This window comes from Liolophura sinensis, chromosome 11 (genome assembly GCF_032854445.1).
Source record: "Liolophura sinensis isolate JHLJ2023 chromosome 11, CUHK_Ljap_v2, whole genome shotgun sequence".
NCBI classification, from domain to species: Eukaryota; Metazoa; Mollusca; class Polyplacophora; order Chitonida; family Chitonidae; genus Liolophura; species Liolophura sinensis.
This window is the reverse complement of record NC_088305.1, coordinates 11,179,926-11,198,447: the sequence shown is the minus strand read 5'-3', so window position 1 is coordinate 11,198,447 and position 18,522 is coordinate 11,179,926. Positions and strand designations below refer to the sequence as shown.

The 18,522-nt window shown below is 38.2% G+C and overlaps 1 protein-coding gene across 1 annotated transcript; it reads left to right on the top strand.

Moving 5' to 3' along the window:
- Positions 1-1,726: 1,726 nt before the first annotated feature.
- Positions 1,727-17,763, top strand: LOC135477867 (cytochrome P450 20A1-like). Its single transcript, XM_064758072.1, has 10 exons — positions 1,727-1,781; positions 4,647-4,811; positions 5,509-5,654; positions 6,423-6,593; positions 7,700-7,778; positions 9,133-9,315; positions 10,037-10,157; positions 13,051-13,162; positions 14,020-14,084; positions 15,613-17,763. The coding sequence occupies exons 1-10, from the start codon at positions 1,727-1,729 to the stop codon at positions 15,860-15,862; spliced, it is 1,347 nt and encodes a 448-aa protein (XP_064614142.1). The 3' UTR covers positions 15,863-17,763.
- The last annotated feature ends 759 nt before the right edge of the window (positions 17,764-18,522 follow it).

The window sequence follows — 18,522 nt, the reverse complement described above, 5'->3', positions numbered from 1 at the left end:
CCCTCAGGAAGTTTAAAAATGAGCTGAATGGTAAGTGAATCTGTAATATACATGTAAGAATTGTTTGGCATACCTGTACCCATTTTACTGGTGAATTCCTGGAATTCTTGAAAGAAAAGTTTGACCAAATGCGTATATGCATAGACAAAGTATCTCTCAGGAAGTTAAAAAAGTCAACACTTGACCAAATGTATATAATAATGCAGAGAAAAAGAATCGTGCAGGAAGTTGAAAAGTAAACACTTGACCAACTGTGTATAATAATGCAGAGACAAAGTATCGCACAGGAAGTTTAAAAGTCAACACTTGACCAACTTAATAATGCAGAGACAAAGTATCCCACAGGAAGTTTAAAAGTCAACACTTGACCAACTGTATATAATAATACAGAGATAAAGTATCCCACAGGAAGTTTATAAGTCAACACTTCGCCAAATGTATATAATAATGCAGAGAAAAAGTATCGTGCAGGAAGTTTAAAAGTAAACACTTGACCAACTGTGTATAATAATGCAGAGACAAAGTATCCCACAGGAAGTTTAAAAGTAAACACTTGACAAACTGTGTATAATAATGCAGAGACAAACTTTCCCACAGAAAGTTTAAAAGTCAACACTTCGCCAAATGTATATAATAATGCAGAGAAAAAGTATAGCACAGGAAGTTTAAAAGTAAACACTTGACCAACTGTATATAAAAATGCAGAGAAAAAGTATCGTGCAGGAAGTTTAAAAGTAAACACTTGACCAACTGTGTATAATAATGCAGAGACAAAGTATCCCACAGGAAGTTTAAAAGTCAACACTTCACCAACTGTATATAATAATGCAGAGACAAAGTATCGCACAGGAAGATTAAAAGTAAACACTTGACCAACTGTATATAATAATGCAGAGAAAAAGTATCGTGCAGGAAGTTCAAAAGTAAACACTTGACCAACTGTGTATAATAATGCAGAGACAAAGTATCCCACAGGAAGTTTAAAAGTCAACACTTGACCAACTGTATATAATAATGCAGAGACAAAGTATCCCACAGGAAGTTTAAAAGTCAACACTTGACCAACTGTATATAATAATACAGAGATAAAGTATCCCACAGGAAGTTTAAAAGTCAACACTTCGCCAAATGTATATAGTAATGCAGAGAAAAAGTATCATGCAGGAAGTTTAAAAGTCAACACTTGACCAACTGTATATAATAATGCAGAGAAAAAGTATCGTGCAGGAAGTTTAAAAGTAAACACTTGACCAACTGTGTATAATAATGCAGAGACAAAGTATCCCACAGGAAGTTTAAAAGTAAACACTTGACCAACTGTGTATAATAATGCAGAGACAAAGTATCCCACAGGAAGTTTAAAAGTCAACACTTGACCAACTGTATATAATAATGCATAGATAAAGTATCTCACAGGAAGTTTAAAAGTCAACACTTCGCCAAATGTATATAATAATGCAGAGAAAAAGTATAGCACAGAAAGTTTAAAAGTCAACACTTGACCAACTGTATATAATAATGCAGAGACAAAGTATCCCACAGGAAGTTTAAAAGTCAACGGTTCACCAACTGTATATAATAATACAGAGATAAAGTATCCCTCAGGAAGTTTAAAAATGAGCTGAATGGTAAGTGAATCTGTAATATACATGTAAGAATTGTTTGGCATACCTGTACCCATTTTACCGGTGAAATCCTGGAATTCTTAAAAGAAAAGTTTGACCAAATGGGTATATGCATAGACAAAGTATCCCTCAGGAAGTTTAAAAATGAGCTGAATGGTAAGTGAATCTGTAATTACATGTAAGAATTGTTTGGCATACCTGTACCCATTTTACTGGTGAATTCCTGGAATTCTTGAAAGAAAAGTTTGACCAAATGCGTGTATGCATAGACAAAGTAACTCTCAGGAAGTTAAAAAAGTCAACACTTGACCAAATGTATATAATAATGCAGAGAAAAAGAATCGCGCAGGAAGTTTAAAAGTCAACACTTTGCCAAATGTATATAATAATACATAGACAAAGTATCCCACAGGAAGTTTAAAAGTCAACACTTGACCAATTGTATATAATAATGCAGAGATAAAGTATCCGTCAATAAGTATAAAAATCAACACTTGACCAACTGTATATAATAATACAGAGATAAAGTATCCCTCAGGAAGTTTAAAAACGAGCTGAATGGTAAGTGAATCTGTAATATACATGTAAGAATTGTTTGGCATACCTGTACCCATTTTACTGGTGAATTCCTGGAATTCTTAAAAGAAAAGTTTGACCAAATGCGTATATGCATAAACAAAGTATCCCACAGGAAGTTAAAAAAGTCAACACTTCATCAAATGTATATAATAATGCAGAGATAAAGTATCCCACAGGAAGTTTAAAAGTCAACACTTGACCAACTGTATATAATAATACCGAGATAGAGTATCCCACAGGAAGTTTAAAAGTCAACACTTCGCCAAATGTATAAAATAATGCAGAGACAAAGTATCCCACAGGAAGTTTAAAAGTCAACACTTTACCAACTGTATCTAGTAATACAGAGATAGAGTATCCCACAGGAAGTTTAAAAGTCAACACTTGACCAACTGTATATAATAATACAGAGATAGCGTATCCCACAGGAAGTTTAAAAGTCAACACTTCGCCAAATGTATATAATAATGCAGAGATAAAGTATCCCACAGTAAGTTTAATAGTCAACACTTCATCTGTATATAATAATGCAGAGATAAAGCATCCCTCAATAAGTTTAAAAGTCAACACTTCGCCAACTGTATATAATAATACAGAGATAAAGTATCCCACAGGAAGTTTAAAAGTCAACGCTTCACCAACTGTATAGAATTATGCATAGAAAAAGTATCCCACAGGAGGTTTAAAAGTCAACACTTCACCAACTGTATATAATAATGCAGAGATAAAGCATCCCTCAATAAGTTTAAAAGTCAACACTTGACCAACTGTATATAATAATACAGAGATAAAGTATCCCACAGGAAGTTTAAAAGTCAACGCTTCACCAACTGTATACAATTATGCATAGACAAAGTATCCCACAGGAAGTTTAAAAGTCAACACTTGACCAACTGTATATAATAATACAGAGATAAAGTATCCCACAGGAAGTTTAAAAGTCAACACTTCACCAACTGCATAAATTTATGCATAGACAAAGTATCCCACAGGAAGTTTAAAAGTCAACACTTCAACAACTGTATATAATAGTGCAGAGACAAAGTATCGCGCAGGAAGTTTAAAAGTCAACACTTCACCAACTGTATATAATAATGCAGAGATAAAGCATCCCTCAATAAGTTTAAAAGTCAACACTTCACCAACTGTATATAATAATACAGAGATAAAGTATCCCACAGGAAGTTTAAAAATCAACGCTTCACCAACTGTATATAATTATGCATAGACAAAGTATCCCACAGGAAGTTTAAAAGTCAACACTTCACCAACTGTTTATAATAATGCAGAGATAAAGCATCCCTCAATAAGTTTAAAAGTCAACACTTGACCAACTGTTTATAATAATGCAGAGATAAAGTATCCCTCAGGAAGTTTAAAAGTCAACACTTGACCAAAAGTATATAATAATACAGAGATGAAGTATTGCTCAATAAGTTTAAAAGTCAACACTTCACCAACTGTATATAATAATGCAGCGATAAAGTATCCCACAGGAAGTTTAAAAGTCAACACTTGACCAACTGTATATAATAATGCAGAGACAAAGTATCCCACAGAAAGTTTAAAAGTCAACACTGTATATATGCATAGACAAAGTATCCCACAGGAAGTTTGAAAAGAGATCTTCTGACCAAATGTGTAAAGCAGAGATAAAGAAAGTTTCAAAGTAAACACTTAACCAAATGTATACATGAATAGAAAAGGTATTCCACAGGAAGGTTAAAAAGAACAACTTTTTATTTTTTTGATGTTGCACAACTGAGATATAGCTGTTCAAAATAAGTAATCAAAATTGCACCCATTCAGGCAATAAAAAGTATCATCGTGTTATGAGTTTTATCAAGTCAGGCGTGAGTTATTTGATCTGTAACAACCCAAGAGCATGTCTATTTCTGCATACCTCACCTGAACAATGTTTTTGCTTTTCAACCATTTGTACATGTGTGACGCAACGCCATATTTCTGGTTGTTCTATATTGGCACATTCTGTGGAATCGTATAAACTTTCCTATGTAAAAGCTGATTTATAGGTTTACATCTACCAAGCTACGTCAGAAGAAAAATGGCCGCGGCCATTTTGGTCTTCCCACCGCTCTTCCTAATGACTATTTGTTGTCTTTTCTTTTAATTTGGTGGTCAGATTTGACTTGCTTGATCAAGGCGCATGTAATAGCTGTATTTCTTGCGATGATTTGCGTTCAAAATACCATTTATATGTGTTGCTCGTCAGAGGGCTGTTTCTGTTTATCATCGCCAAGACTTCAGTCATGAAAACTTGATATAAAAAATTACAGTTTCATAAATTTTACTTTTAATTTTTTGGAGCAACAACGTTGCCATATTTACTACATTTATTGGTGCCTACAAGAGTGCAACTTAATACTGGCAATCTAAACACATAGCCTGCATCGTTATATACACATCTATATTTGCAGTCAGGGCAATTTGGTGGACGTTGCCACTGCGGGCAGTTTGCACCAGTTTCTGATGGTGTTACACAAACAATATGGACCAATCGCTGGATTCTGGTGGGGCAAGCAGCACGTCGTCAGTGTAGCATCACCCACCATCTTCAGAATCTGGTCCAAGTCTTTGGCAGACCACGTAAGTATTTTTTGTGTAACAGTTTTGACAGACCGCATAACATAAGTGTTTAGGGTGTAACAGTTTTGACAAACCACATAACATAAGTGTTTAGGGTGTAACAGTTTTGACAAACCACATAACATAAGTGTTTAGGGTGTAACAGTTTTGACAGACCGCAAATGTATTTTTTCACCATAAGAAAAGCAAAAAATAATTGAAGAAAGAAATGAAACAGGAAACTAGTGTAACATGTGGCTGGTTTCCCTTTATAACCCATTGGTGTTGTACTATATGATTGATCAAATGAATAAAAATGAACGATTATGCCTGCATGAAACCATGGCTAAATTGGCAATTATTCAGCCTAAGCCCTAATGTGGTGATCGACCAAATGATGTTTCATCTATGTCAGGGCTTTGGATTACGCCTTTCCATGATGGTAGAGGGTGTGCCCAAAATATGAAGCGCCCAAATTAACTGTTTGAAAAGCCTGATATTTTTCATTTCAATCAATTGTAGGAACCAAAGATATTCCTGTCTTCTACCTAACTTACAAGTTAGGCCTAATGACATGGTCAACCTATTAATTGACCTCCAAATGAGTAAAAGTGTGCCTTAAAGATTAATGCATGCCTAAATTAAGACCCCTATTAAAAAAATGTTTGCCCAAATTATTATAATGTAAATTGTTGCCCTATATGTTGGTCATCTGCAGCGGAGCTGTTTAAGTTGCTTGAACCACTGATCACGGCAGATAGTATCCAGTTCGCTAACTATGAAGAGGGGAGAAGACGACGTCGTGTCTACGATAAGGCATTCAGTCACGCAGCCATTAGCCAGTATTACAGCTCATTCCAGAAGGTAATATAGGTGCATGGGCAACTTTCATTGGACACCATCTGGTTAAGCATACATGAAATGGAACTTTAAAAACGAAGATTGTGGTTTTAATGGATATGAAGAAAGTTACGCCAAAAAATGAAAAAAAAATTTAAGGCATGTTTGTATCATAATAACCCTTTTATTTCATGCATATTGTTGTGATTTCTTGCTTACAGTTGCATCTTTGAAAGTGACATCATCGATGAACTTACTCTGAACTCGTGACCAGCTTAACCTCCCACTTCCCTCTCCTGCCTGGAATGCACTCTCTCCCCCACCCCAGAGTTGTGCTGACAGCAATCACTTTTGACGGCTTACCACTTAATTAGGACACATCCTAAAAGGAACTTGAGAAACAACCAAACATTTAAGTAAAAGTTTTGATTAAACAATATTCCAAAAAAACTTCCTTCGTTTAAGCAAGAAGATATTCAACATAAAAACTGGACGGATCACTGCTACATGTATTAATGGTCATTCGCAGGAAGGTCTTCCAGCAACTTGCCTGTGGTCATGGGTTTACCCCAGGCTTTGTCTGGTTTCCTCCCTCCATAATGCTGGTTGCCATTGTATAAGTGAAATATTCTTGAGTACGGCATAAAATTCCAATCAAAAATATTATTAAATGAATGATTGATGATTAAAAACAATTCAAAAACTATTTGTTTGCTATAAAGATTTGTGGCTATGAGTTCCCTTGTTTGTGGATTTTACCCTTTTTCCGTTGTTTCTTGATTCTCCAACCAGGTGGCTGAGGAGGTATCCTTGAAGTGGGCTGCGTCCAGTAACACTGATGACCAAATTCCACTTCAGAAGCACATGATAGACCTGGCAATCAAAGCCATTGCCCTGACGGCTTTTGGAGAATGCTTTGAAGACAGTGAAAACATTAACCGTCTACAGAATAGCTATGACCTGGTATGTACTGTCACAACTTTAATCATGGCCTCTATATTAGGTTTTCTCCCAGCATTTTTATGGCCGCCATTGTGTAAGTCAAATATTCTTGAGTACGGCGTAAAGCACCAATCAATTGAAAATGAAAATGAAACTTGGTTCATATGTTAATAAAGATAGGTCTATAGCGATAAAGTCGGCACTTCAAGCTGTTTGGTTGATCTTTTTTTTCTTTCTTTTTCTTTTGATCGAAATTACAACTGCCTTGATATAATTTGAACTTTTGTTCTGTTTTCTGCGATGATGGTCAAGTCAGGTTTGCACAGTTTGCATGGGATTAAAAAAAAACACGATACATGTTTGTTAAGCAAACAGCTATTTGTCTTCATTTAAAGACCATGTACTTGCTGGTTGTTCATTAGGCTAGTACGTGTATATCAAAGCATCACTATTTATTTTGTAGCGGCAGCCTGTGAAAATTTACCTTTGTTCCTGTTTGTGCTCCGTTGTTCAGTTTCTGTTCTTTGGAGAAACATTTCTGTTCCTTTCTATGTAATTGTATTCCTTTGTTCACAGTTGTGTTTATTTTCATTATAAACATTACGCATCTATTCCCATTTGTGCACTATCCTATTCCTAGGTGTTCTCAGCTGTATTTATTTGTTCAGATTACTGTTACTTTTGTCACATTTGATGTTCCTTTCTTCTCTTTTGCTGTTACGTTGTTCACATTGCTGTCCCATTATTTACATGTCTGTTCTATTGCCCACAGTTGCTGTTCTATTGTTCATATTCCTCTTCCTTGGTTTACATTGATGTTTTTTCCCCTCATGATCCTTTGTTCACACTGCTGCTCATTTCCTATACTTCTTATTAAATATAATGCTGTCCCTTTTCCCCATTGTTGTTCATTTGTTCACATTGCTGTTCTTTAGTTCACGGTTGCTGTTGCATTGTTCATATTCCTGTTCGTTTGTCCAGATTTCTGTTCCTTTGTTTACAGTGCTGTTTCATTGTCCACACCCCTGTTCCTTTGTCCACATTTCTGTTTTATGACCCACAATCCCATGTCTCTGTCCACAATCCCATTCCTTGGTTCACAATCCTTTCACCGTATTACCTAACAGGTTTGGGAGGTGATAGAGGAGTCTCTTACAGTGGGTTTCCCTGAGCCAGGAACTGACAGGTACAAAAGGTTTCAGACAGGTAAGCATTTCAAAGATATGGTAAATTCCCTAAAATTTCTCCCACAACTAAGTTGCACCTGGGATTAACATGGACGTCTATTCTTATCCCAGGTTGCACGTCTTGCCGGATTTTGAGAGTTCTGCTGATCTTTATTAAAGGTGTTATAAGGTTTGTTTGGAATGCAGGATGCTATTTTGCTGGAAAAAATGAATATTTACTGAAATATAATGGTTCCTAAAAATGTACTCTTTGGTGGAAGTTTAGGTTATTTCCAGTATATACAGGTATGAATATTTTCTAATGTATTTGTAGAATTTTTATTGAACCTCTGACCCATTTTTCTTGACAGTTTCTTTCCTTGCCATGTGGGAATGTGAAAAAAAGAAATTTTTTTCTATAATGAAACTTGTATAGTATTTTATTTCCTGCAGTAAAACTTCTTCAGTCTTTATTATTTCTATTGAAAATTCTACGCTATAATTATTCTACATGATTGTAGACAAGGAAATATAAGGTCAACACAGTTGCTGACAGGGAAATCTACAGTATAGAGGTATTTTGAAAGAGAAATTTAGAGTGTGCAGAATACTTGACAGGTTAACTTACAATGTAAAGAAGAGAAATGTACAATGCACAGAATTGTTGACAGGGAAATCTACAGTGTACAGAATTATTGACAAGGAAATCTACAATGCATAGAATTGTTGACAGGGAAATCAATAATGTACAGATTTGTTGACAGGGAAATATACAAAGTGTGGAATTGTTGACTAGGATCTACAGTGTACTGAATTGTTGACAGAAAAATCTTCACTGTACAGAATTGTTGACAGGGAAATATACGATGTGCGGAATTGTTGACAGGGAAATTCACAATGTACAGATTTGTTAACAGGGAAATATAGAATTGTTGACAGGGATCTAAAATTTACTGAATTGTTGACAGAGAAATCTTCAGTGTACAGAATTGTTGACAGGGATCTAAAATGTACTGAATTGTTGACAGAGAAATCTTCAGTGTACAGAATTGTTGACAGGGATCTAAAATGTACTGAATTGTTGACAGAGAAATCTTCAATGTACAGAATTGTAGACAGGGAAATATACAATGTGTAGAATTGTTGACAGGGAAATCTACAATGTGAGAACTTGTTAAAAGAGAAATATACAATGTGTAGAATTGTTGACAGGGAACTAAAATGTACTGAATTGTTAACAGAGAAATCTTCAATATACAGAATTGTTTACAGGGAAATCTTCAGTGTCCTGAATTGTTGACAGGGAAATCTATATGGTACTGTATTGTTGATAAAGAAATCAACAATGTACAGATTTGTTGACAGGGATATACAATGTAGACAATTGTTGACAGGGAAATCTACAATATACAGAATTGTTGAGGAGGTAATTCAGCATAAGCAGTTGGAGAGGGCAAGGGATGACAAGGTTCTGTTCATAGACTACCTCATGTCCCTGGACTCGCCCATCAACCTGGATCGTGTCTTTGCCGACGGCCTCAGCTATATGATTGGTGGGTTCCACACCACAGGAAACAGTAAGTAGAGTCTCTCATTCAGTCAGAAATTACCTGCATTGTAGGTATGCACTAATATGCTACAGGTGTGTAACAGGGTTACTGGCTTGTTTGGTGGGAAAAAGTGTGAAATTTAAATCCCAGATCTTAATTATTATTATTGAAGTAAGGCAGCATTAATTTTATTCTGTGTTTTATGGGCAAGTCAACCTGTATGAACTCTCAGCCAATCAGATGTTACATGTGCATAATTTTGTTACTGGCTTGTTTTGTGAGAGAAATAAAAAGTGTGAAAATTCAAATTCCACGTGTCCTGTGATGTTTCAGAACTTCTGTACTATCCTCTTAGGAGATTGAGATTGTGTGAGAATATGCAGACAGTGTTTATTTGAGTTATCCCCCTTTATTTGAGTTATCCCCCTTTATTTGAGTTATCCCCCCTTATTTGAATTATCTCCCTTCATTGGGATGTTCCACTTTTATTTCCCTGTTGTTGTCTCTAGCTATTACTGGGCCAGTTTTAATGATACTTACATTGCGTGTACTGTATAAAGACTTGCTGGGGGTTACCCTTTTTGGATTAAATTCGATCTAACCTTTTACTTGATTTCGCAAAATTGAGTGCAAATCACCCATGTAATTAAAATTTTCTTTCGTCAAAGTAAGCATTAACTTGCCGAAAAGTTTTGTAGAATTGCAGTATAAAACTGTAATGCATGTTTAACCCTGTTCTCTCTCAAAGTGCTGACTTGGGCTCTGTACTTCCTGGCCTGTGACCAAGATGCTCAGGAAAAGCTGGCCACAGAAATACAGACTGTGCTGGGTGGAGATAATGTTAACCCTACAAACATCAACAATCTGACGTGAGTATGCTACATCTGTGCATGATAACTGAGAGGGCATGATTACTGGGAGTGCATGATAACTAAGATTGATTTATTTATCTGATTGGTGTTTTTACGCCGTACTCAAGAATATTTCACTTATACGACGGCGGCCAGGAAACCGGGTAGAGCACGGGGGAAACCCACGACCATCCGCAGGTTGCTGGCAGACCTTCCCACTTACGGCCAGAGAGGAAGCCAGCATGAGCTGGACTTGAACTCACAGCGACCGCATTGGTGAGAGGCTCCTGGGTCATTACGCTGCGCTAGCGCACTAACCGACTGAGCCACGAAGGTCCCGATAACTAAGAGAGCATGATGACTTAGAGTGCATGAAAACTGAGAGTACATGACAACTGAGAATGCATAATAACTGAGAATGCATCGTAACTGAGAGGGTGTGATAACAGAGAGGGTGTGGTAATGGAGACGATTACTGAGAGAGCATGATAACTGAGAGGGCACGATTACTGAGAGTGCATGATAACTGATCATGCATGATAACTTGGAGTGCATGATAACTGAGAGCCCATGATAATTGAGATTGTATGGTAACTAAGACTACATGATAACTGAGAGGGCACGAGAACTGAGAGGGTATGATAACCGAGCGCATTGTAACTGAGAGCACATGATAACTGAGAAGGCATGATAACTGAGAGGGAATGATTACTGAGAGGGTATGATAACTGAGAGGGCGTGATAACTGACAAGGTGTTTCTTCCTCAGTCTGTGTACACTGGGTGTACCCTGCTCAGTCTGTGTACACTGAATGTGCCTTCCTCAGTCTGTGTACACTGAATGTGCCTTCCTCAGTCTGTGTACACTGGGTGTGTCTTCCTCAGTTGGAGTGCGCTGGATGCGTCTTCCTCAGTCTGTGTACACTGGATGTGCCTTACTCAGTCTGTGTACACTGGATGTGCCTTCCTCAGTCTGTGTACACTGGGTGTGTCTTCCTCAGTTGGAGTGCGCTGGATGTGTCTTCCTCAGTCTGTGTACACTGGATTTGCCTTCCTCAGTCTGTGTACACTGGGTTTGCCTTCCTCAGTCTTAGTGCACTGGGTGTGCCTTTCTCAGTCTGTGTACACTGGGTTTGCCTTCCTCAGTCTGTGTACTCTGGGTTTGCCTTCCTCAGTCTGTGTACACTGGATGTGCCTTCCTCAGTCTGTGTACACTGCATGTCTTCCTTAGTGTGAGTGCACTGGGTGTGCCTTACTCAGTCTGAGTGCGCTGGGTGTGCCTTCCTCAGTCTGTGTACTCTGGGTTTGCCTTCCTCAGTCTGTGTACTCTGGGTTTGCCTTCCTCAGTCTGTGTACTCTGGGTTTGCCTTCCTCAGTCTGTGTACACTGGATGTGCCTTACTCAGTCTGTGTACTCTGGGTTTGTCTTCCTCAGTCTGTGTACTCTGGGTTTGCCTTCCTCAGTCTGTGTACACTGGATGTGCCTTCCTCAGTGTGTGTACACTGGCTTTGCCTTCCTCAGTCTGTGTACACTGGGTTTGCCTTCCTCAGTCTGAGTGCACTGGGTGTGCCTTACTCAGTCTGAGTGCGCTGGGTGTGCCTTCCTCAGTGTGTGTACACTGGGTGTGTTTTCCTCAGTGTGTGTACACTGGGTGTGCTTTCATCAGTCTGTGTACACTGGGTGTGTCTTCATCAGTCTGTGTACACTGGGTGTGTCTTCTTTAGTCTTTGTACACTGGGTTTGTCTTCCTCAGTCTGTGTACACTGGGTGTGACTTCCTCAGTCTGTGTACACTGGGTGTGCCTTCCTCAGTTGGAGTGCGCTGGATGTGTCTTCCTCAGTCTGTGTGCACTGGGTGTGCCTTCTTCATTCTGAGTACACTGGATGTGTCTTCCTCAGTTCGTGTACACTGGGTGTACCTTCCTCAGTCTGAGAGCACTGGATATGCCTTCCTTAGTCTTAGTGCACTGGATGTGTCTTCCTCAGTCTGTGTACACTGGGTGTGCCTTCCTCAGTCTGAGTGCACTGGATGTGCCTTCCTCAGTCTTAGTGCACTGGGTGTGCCTTTCTCTGTCTATGTACACTGGGTGTGCTTTCATCTGTGTACACTGGGTGTGCCTTCCTCAGTCTGAGTGCACTGCATGTCTTCCTTAGTGTGAGTGCACTGGGTGTGCCTTCCTCAGTGTGTGTACACTGGGTGTGTTTTTCTCAGTCTGTGTACACTGGGTGTGCCCTCCTCAGTCTGTGTACGCTGAATATGACTTCCTCATGGGGAAGTTTTTTAAAGGTTTTGAACAAAATCCAATATAATCGCTAAGTCACATGACCTGCACTACTAAAAACGTTCAAATTTTTTGCTCCCAACTTACCGAAGGTAAGTAAGGCGCTCCGTCCAAGGGATTATACTGATATGGGTCAACCAGTCGTTGCACTATCCCCTTCATGCTGAACGCCAAGCGAGGATGTTCCAACTTCCTCTTTTTAAAGTCTTAGGTGTGACTCGATCAAGGATTGATCCTGGATCTACCGGTCCCGAAGCGGACGCTATACCAACTGTGCTATCCGGGCTGGTAGTATGCTGATGAAGTTTCATCGAAACTCAAATGGTATTCATTTTATAATCGTTGATGTCAAGGAAGAATGAATGAATGATTAGGATTTAATGGCGTATTCCAGTGAGAACAAGTTGAAAACATGAGACTGTAAATGGCATTCGATGTGGTAATGAGAACATTGAAAATAAAACAGAAGTGGATGTCTAGGAAGAATAATGTGAGCAACTTCAATAGGGTTCCTAGCACAAAGAGCTGGGCACCCTAATTCCAGCAATTAATTAAACATTGATGTCTTTAACAAGGCATTTAGTTACAATTTACCTCGTGCGATATTTAACCACCCAATTTACCTTTTCAGATACCTTCGCCAAGTTCAAGAGGAGACACTGAGGTGCTCAGTTGTGGCTTCCTGGGCTGCTAAGTTCCTTGATGATGACGTGGAGCTGGGGGGATACCTCATACAGAAAAGGGTGAGCACCTGTTGTGATTGGATCTTTGATGTGTGTATTTCTGTCTCAAGTTAGATTGGACAGAAACTTTGAATAGGACAACATCAGAATTAAACAAAGTCCAATATAATGGACAGCCTCTTACTCAAGGGAAAAGAAATGGCTGTGGTTTAAACAAAATCCAAGCAGGTTCACCAATTTTCAGCTTTTTTTTTTTCCATACCTTAATTCTTCAACCTTTCCGCATATTTGCAAGGTGTTTATTTCAGAATATTCTGAGGGCATCGTTTTGTGTAGCCTGATAAAATTATACTTTACGAGAAGCCCTGAACGTGGCCAATGCATCCAATGTAGTTTTGTCTCCAAAATCATATTAAAAATGATCATAAACTGCACTTAAAAGTTGTTCTTTCACATGCAAAATGGTTGAGGAATTATGAAACATGTTAACCTTACCTTGGTTTTTTTTTGCCTAAAGTTACAGCTGTTGTGCCCTTATCCACAGTCTGTAGAACACGAGGTGCATGTCAGGTATATATGAATACCAGTATGCATTAATATGTTTTTTGTACACAGGATTCAGAAATGCACTCGCTTAGCGATATTGTCATAATGTCGTCAATTTATTAAGAACATTGCCTTAATGTTCGATATTTTTTTTCTTCGTTTTTGCCAGCATTTATACATTTGTTACAATTTTCTTTGTGTTTATTAAAGTGTTATGCTTTGAGCAGTCTTGTCTGAGCTGCTGAACTGAGTGTTTCCGGACACTCCACGTAATGTTTTAATAAAAAAAGGAGGTGGGCGGGGTGGGGGAGGGGGAACATGTGTTTTATGAACATCTAGTTTTGACTCATTTCTGTATCGCCTGTTTACAGACCCCAATAATAACTGCCCTGGGAGTCATGTTACAAGATGAGAAGTACTGGCCAGACCCTACAAGGTGAGGTTTGATTTAGGTTAAAATGCCTGTATCAGTACTGTAGCATCTTAGCAATATGCAGTGTGAATCTCAGGTAAAGATGACTAGGGTAAAGAAGACTAGGGTTTGATTTATTTGTTGGTTTGATTGCTGTTTCATGCTGTATACAAGAATACATCGCTTATACGACGGCATTATGGTTGGAGGAAACTGAGCAGAGCCTGGAGGAAACCCGTAACCATCCGCAGGTTGCTGTCAAACCTTGCCATGTATGACCGGAGAGGAAGTCAACATGAGCTGGACTTGAACTCACAGCCACTACATAGGCTCAGAGGCTCATGGGCCATTGTGCCGCACTTGCACACTAACCACCTCGGCCATGGTTTGAAGACTGTTGTTACTTTCAGCTTTCAAGATTTCAATAGGGAGCCTTGCAGCGCGACGCTTGTATTCAAGATTTCAATAGGGAGCCTTGCAGCGTGACACCTGATTTATTGGCCCTGCAGCATGACGCCTGATTAACAGGCCATGCAGCGTGAACCCTGATTTATGTGCCTTGCAGCATGCTCCCACTGCTTCAAATCTCTTGAGTTCTGTTCAGTTTCTTCAAAATACAAAGTAACATGTATACCTCCATTTTGCTGGTGCAGAATTATCTTAATTGGTTTAATTGTTGTTTAAGACCATATTGGAGACTTTTTCACTCATGAAAGAAAAAAAAAAAGTTTTTGGGGTGAAAGAAATAGAGACGCACAGGGTAAACCACCGACATCTGACAACTTTTTGATCAAACTTTCCACGCATGTGACATACAGACTTGTGCGTCATAGTGCTGGAAGACAAATGGTCTACAACAAATGTTAGGCAGCACACAGTGCCCGGTGAGCATTGCTGATGGATTATTGTCCCCCAGGTCCCCCATAAATATTAAAGGCCAAGAGCACACTAGCATGAAGTACGTCAGATGAAAGATCATTAAATATTGTTATTATAATAATTAGTTGGATTTATTTTTTTAGATTATTTTTTGACGGTAAAAAGTAAAATGCATTTTAAAACTTTTCTGACATATTGGGACCAGTGATGTCATTTCAGCTTTTTGACACATGACACACCAAAATTGCTGCATTTCATCATTCAGAATGCATCTTCATTTAGAGCTATGAATGCATTTAACAAATGGGCCTTGAAACAAACTATTTCAAGCCAAAAATATTGATGTGACGTCACTGATACCCTCCGGGTCCCAACAAACCACAATAGAATAGTCGGTTAGATAAATCCTAAAAAAGTAACTCAAACTATTTTTCTGGACAGTGATTAATGATGTTTCATCTGATAAGTACTTTATTTTAGTGTTTTCTTTGCCTTTAAGGTCGAGAGAATCTACAACTTCCCTGTCCAAAGCCGGGTTTGAACCTGCACCTTAAGTTGTTTGTCATAGCATTTGAAAAGTTAACAGCTCAGACCATTTGACTATGGCCAGTACCGTAATGTTACAAATAGTATGGCATAAGAAATGAAAACTGGTGCTAAATTTTCCTGTCAGATTTGATCCGGAGAGATTCAGCGCAGAAAACATGAAGAAGCGGCAAGGTCATGTGTTTTCTCCGTTTGGTCTGGCGGGGAAGAGGATTTGCCCCGGTTACAGATTTGCTTACGTGGAGACCGCCGTTGTCCTGGCAACGCTAGTTGGGAGGTTCTGCTTCAAGCTGGTTGAAGATCAGAACATAAAGCCTGTCTTTGGACCTGTGACTCATGTCAGTGAGGAGGTGTGGATTAAAGTTGCTAAGCGATGAGGTGGCAATGATTGACAGCTGAACTTGATACAGGTATATATTCATGTATCTGACTTGAAAAAAGTACTATATATTCTGTTTAAAAGATAAATGAAAGAATAAAAATGGTGATGGTAAATGTTGAGTGTGTAAACTAATAATACAGAAAAGAAAAAGTTTACTTATTTAGGGGGAATATTAATTAGAATGCTTGTTGATACATATTTTCTGTCAGAATTATTTCTATAAGTGATGCAAAAATCAGGCGACTATCACAGGTCTACAATTATATACGTGTATACACTGCCGAAACCTGTCTCCACAATCTGATTTCTTGTATTGGTTTATCGAATTCTAACTGGAAGAACATTATTTTATACAAGCATAAAGCAAAATTATGCTTCACGAACCCTTTAAGTCATAAGTTCAAATTTGTCCTATTGGGTAACCAGCTGAAAACAGAACAAACTGTGCTTTAAAAGCTGGATTCACAGGCCATGATTTGTTCATATTTACAAATCATAATAGTTTTCTTCTGGTTTTAATTTGACAATTCAGCCAATACAGCAAGTCAGACAGCTTAACTGTTTTATACATGCTGCTTAAAAGTGTAAATATAATAAAGTAATCAAGTATTTTCTGAGAGGTTTGGGGAAAGGCCGCAATTTACAGACTATTTTCTAAATGTTAATTATTGTCCACTTTGTATTAACATGTTTTTGAATCATAATTGTCAACTTCAAATGGTCCATTCATTTAACACAGGGCCTTCATGCACACTGACATGAACTTTGAATATAGCAGCTGTCGCAAAGATGCTTTGGTTTCTGTCTCGTATAAATAATGTCTTGAACGGCTGAGTTTCATTCTTGGTAAAATTAGTTTTTATGAAAAACAAGTTTACGATAAATAAAAAGTAATTAAATTCTGTTTGTGAAATAATGTTTTGAAAAACTGTGTACGTTCTTACACAGAAAGTTGTTTCCATAAAATGGTGATATATTTTCTGCTTTTATACATTTTATGAAGTGCCAATTCCTTACATGAAATGATTTATGAAACTGTCAGTTTGTAACAAATAGTGCTTCCTTTTTTTTAAACACCACAGAAAAATGCCTTATTTTGAGCCAATATAACCGAGAATAGTTTCAGAGAATAATTCGTTACATGAAATAAAATTCTGTCAAACTGTGTCAGTTTGTAACATTTTGTGCCATAATAAACATTATGATAATATAATTATAATATACATTATACCTGATGACAGATTGTGCCAATTCCGTTCATGTTTGGCAGTTTCTGACGACATCATCGTAGTTATTTTTGTACCACAGAAAAATGCTGTATTTATGTTACTTTACAGTCCCAAAAACGATTTCACACAAAAATGAAAAATTTCGTTCCAGTATAGATTTGATCAAGTGCTAATTCCACATGTGAAACCATATTTTGGGAAACTGTGTGAGCTCGTAAAAAATGGGGCTACTTTTTTTTTGTACCACAGACAAATGTTTATGTTTACCTCACTTATTACCGAGTGCTAATTATAATTCCCGACAATATTACCGATCATTACACTTTTTATTAAGTATATACGTGGATGTACTTAAAAGTAAGGCAGATGGTTTTTAAGTAGAAAATAATATTATGTGGATGTATACTCCAGAATATAGATGTGTTATGTGTAGCAGCAAAGTTTTAACATATGCAATTAATAAAATGTTAGCATATAAAGCTCACAGTTTATTAACCAAGATGTTGTGAAGCTCTCAATAAAGCTACGTGTTGTGAAGCTCTCAATAAAGCTACACGAACTTCAGGAAATCTGACAACGAAGGAGTCCCAAGAGTGCATGTACGTGTAATGTGCCTCCTTGTTCTAATTGTATCTGATGCTGCTTCACTGAGACGACTTACCAAAATGAAAGTAAGCCGCCTCGCCCAAGCCATTATACTGATACTTGTCAACCAGTCGTTGCACTACCCTCTTAATGCTCAACGCCAAGCGAGGAAGTGCAACTTCCTGTCTTAAGGTCTTAAGTGTGGCCCTACCCAGGATTGATCCTGGATCTACCGCCCCCAAAGCGAATGCTCTACCATCAGGGCCGGTCTTCAGAAATAGAGCGAATCTTCTGATGCTGTTGAAGAAGAATAATGCAAAATAATGAACATATATTTGAAGTACTGTACTGATTGCTCAAACATAAAACACACATATGTGTAGTTTCTCACGCGACTCAGGACGGTTTTGCTACAACAGCTTGGCATTTCAGAAATACATACAGTACATGATAACAGTCAACACAGTTGGTTACATGTTGGTTTGTTTGTGTTTAAAAGAACAGCACGTCGATTCCGAAAATGGCCTTCAGGATTTTTTGCTTGCTGACATGTAGTTGATTGTTGTTCACCACTATAAGCACTTGCATGATGTCAGGGGCCCTCCGTGGCTCAGTTGGTTAGGGCACTAGCGCAGTGTAATGAGTCTCTCACCAATGCGGTCGCTATGAGTTCAAGTCCAGCTCATGCTGGCCTCCTCTCCGGCCGTACGTGAGAAGGTCTTCCAGCAACCTGCAGATGGTTGTGAGTTACACCCAGGTTCTGCCCGGTTTCCTCACCATAATGCTGGCCGCCGTCATATGAGTGAAATATTCTTGAGTACAGCGTAAAACACCAATCAAA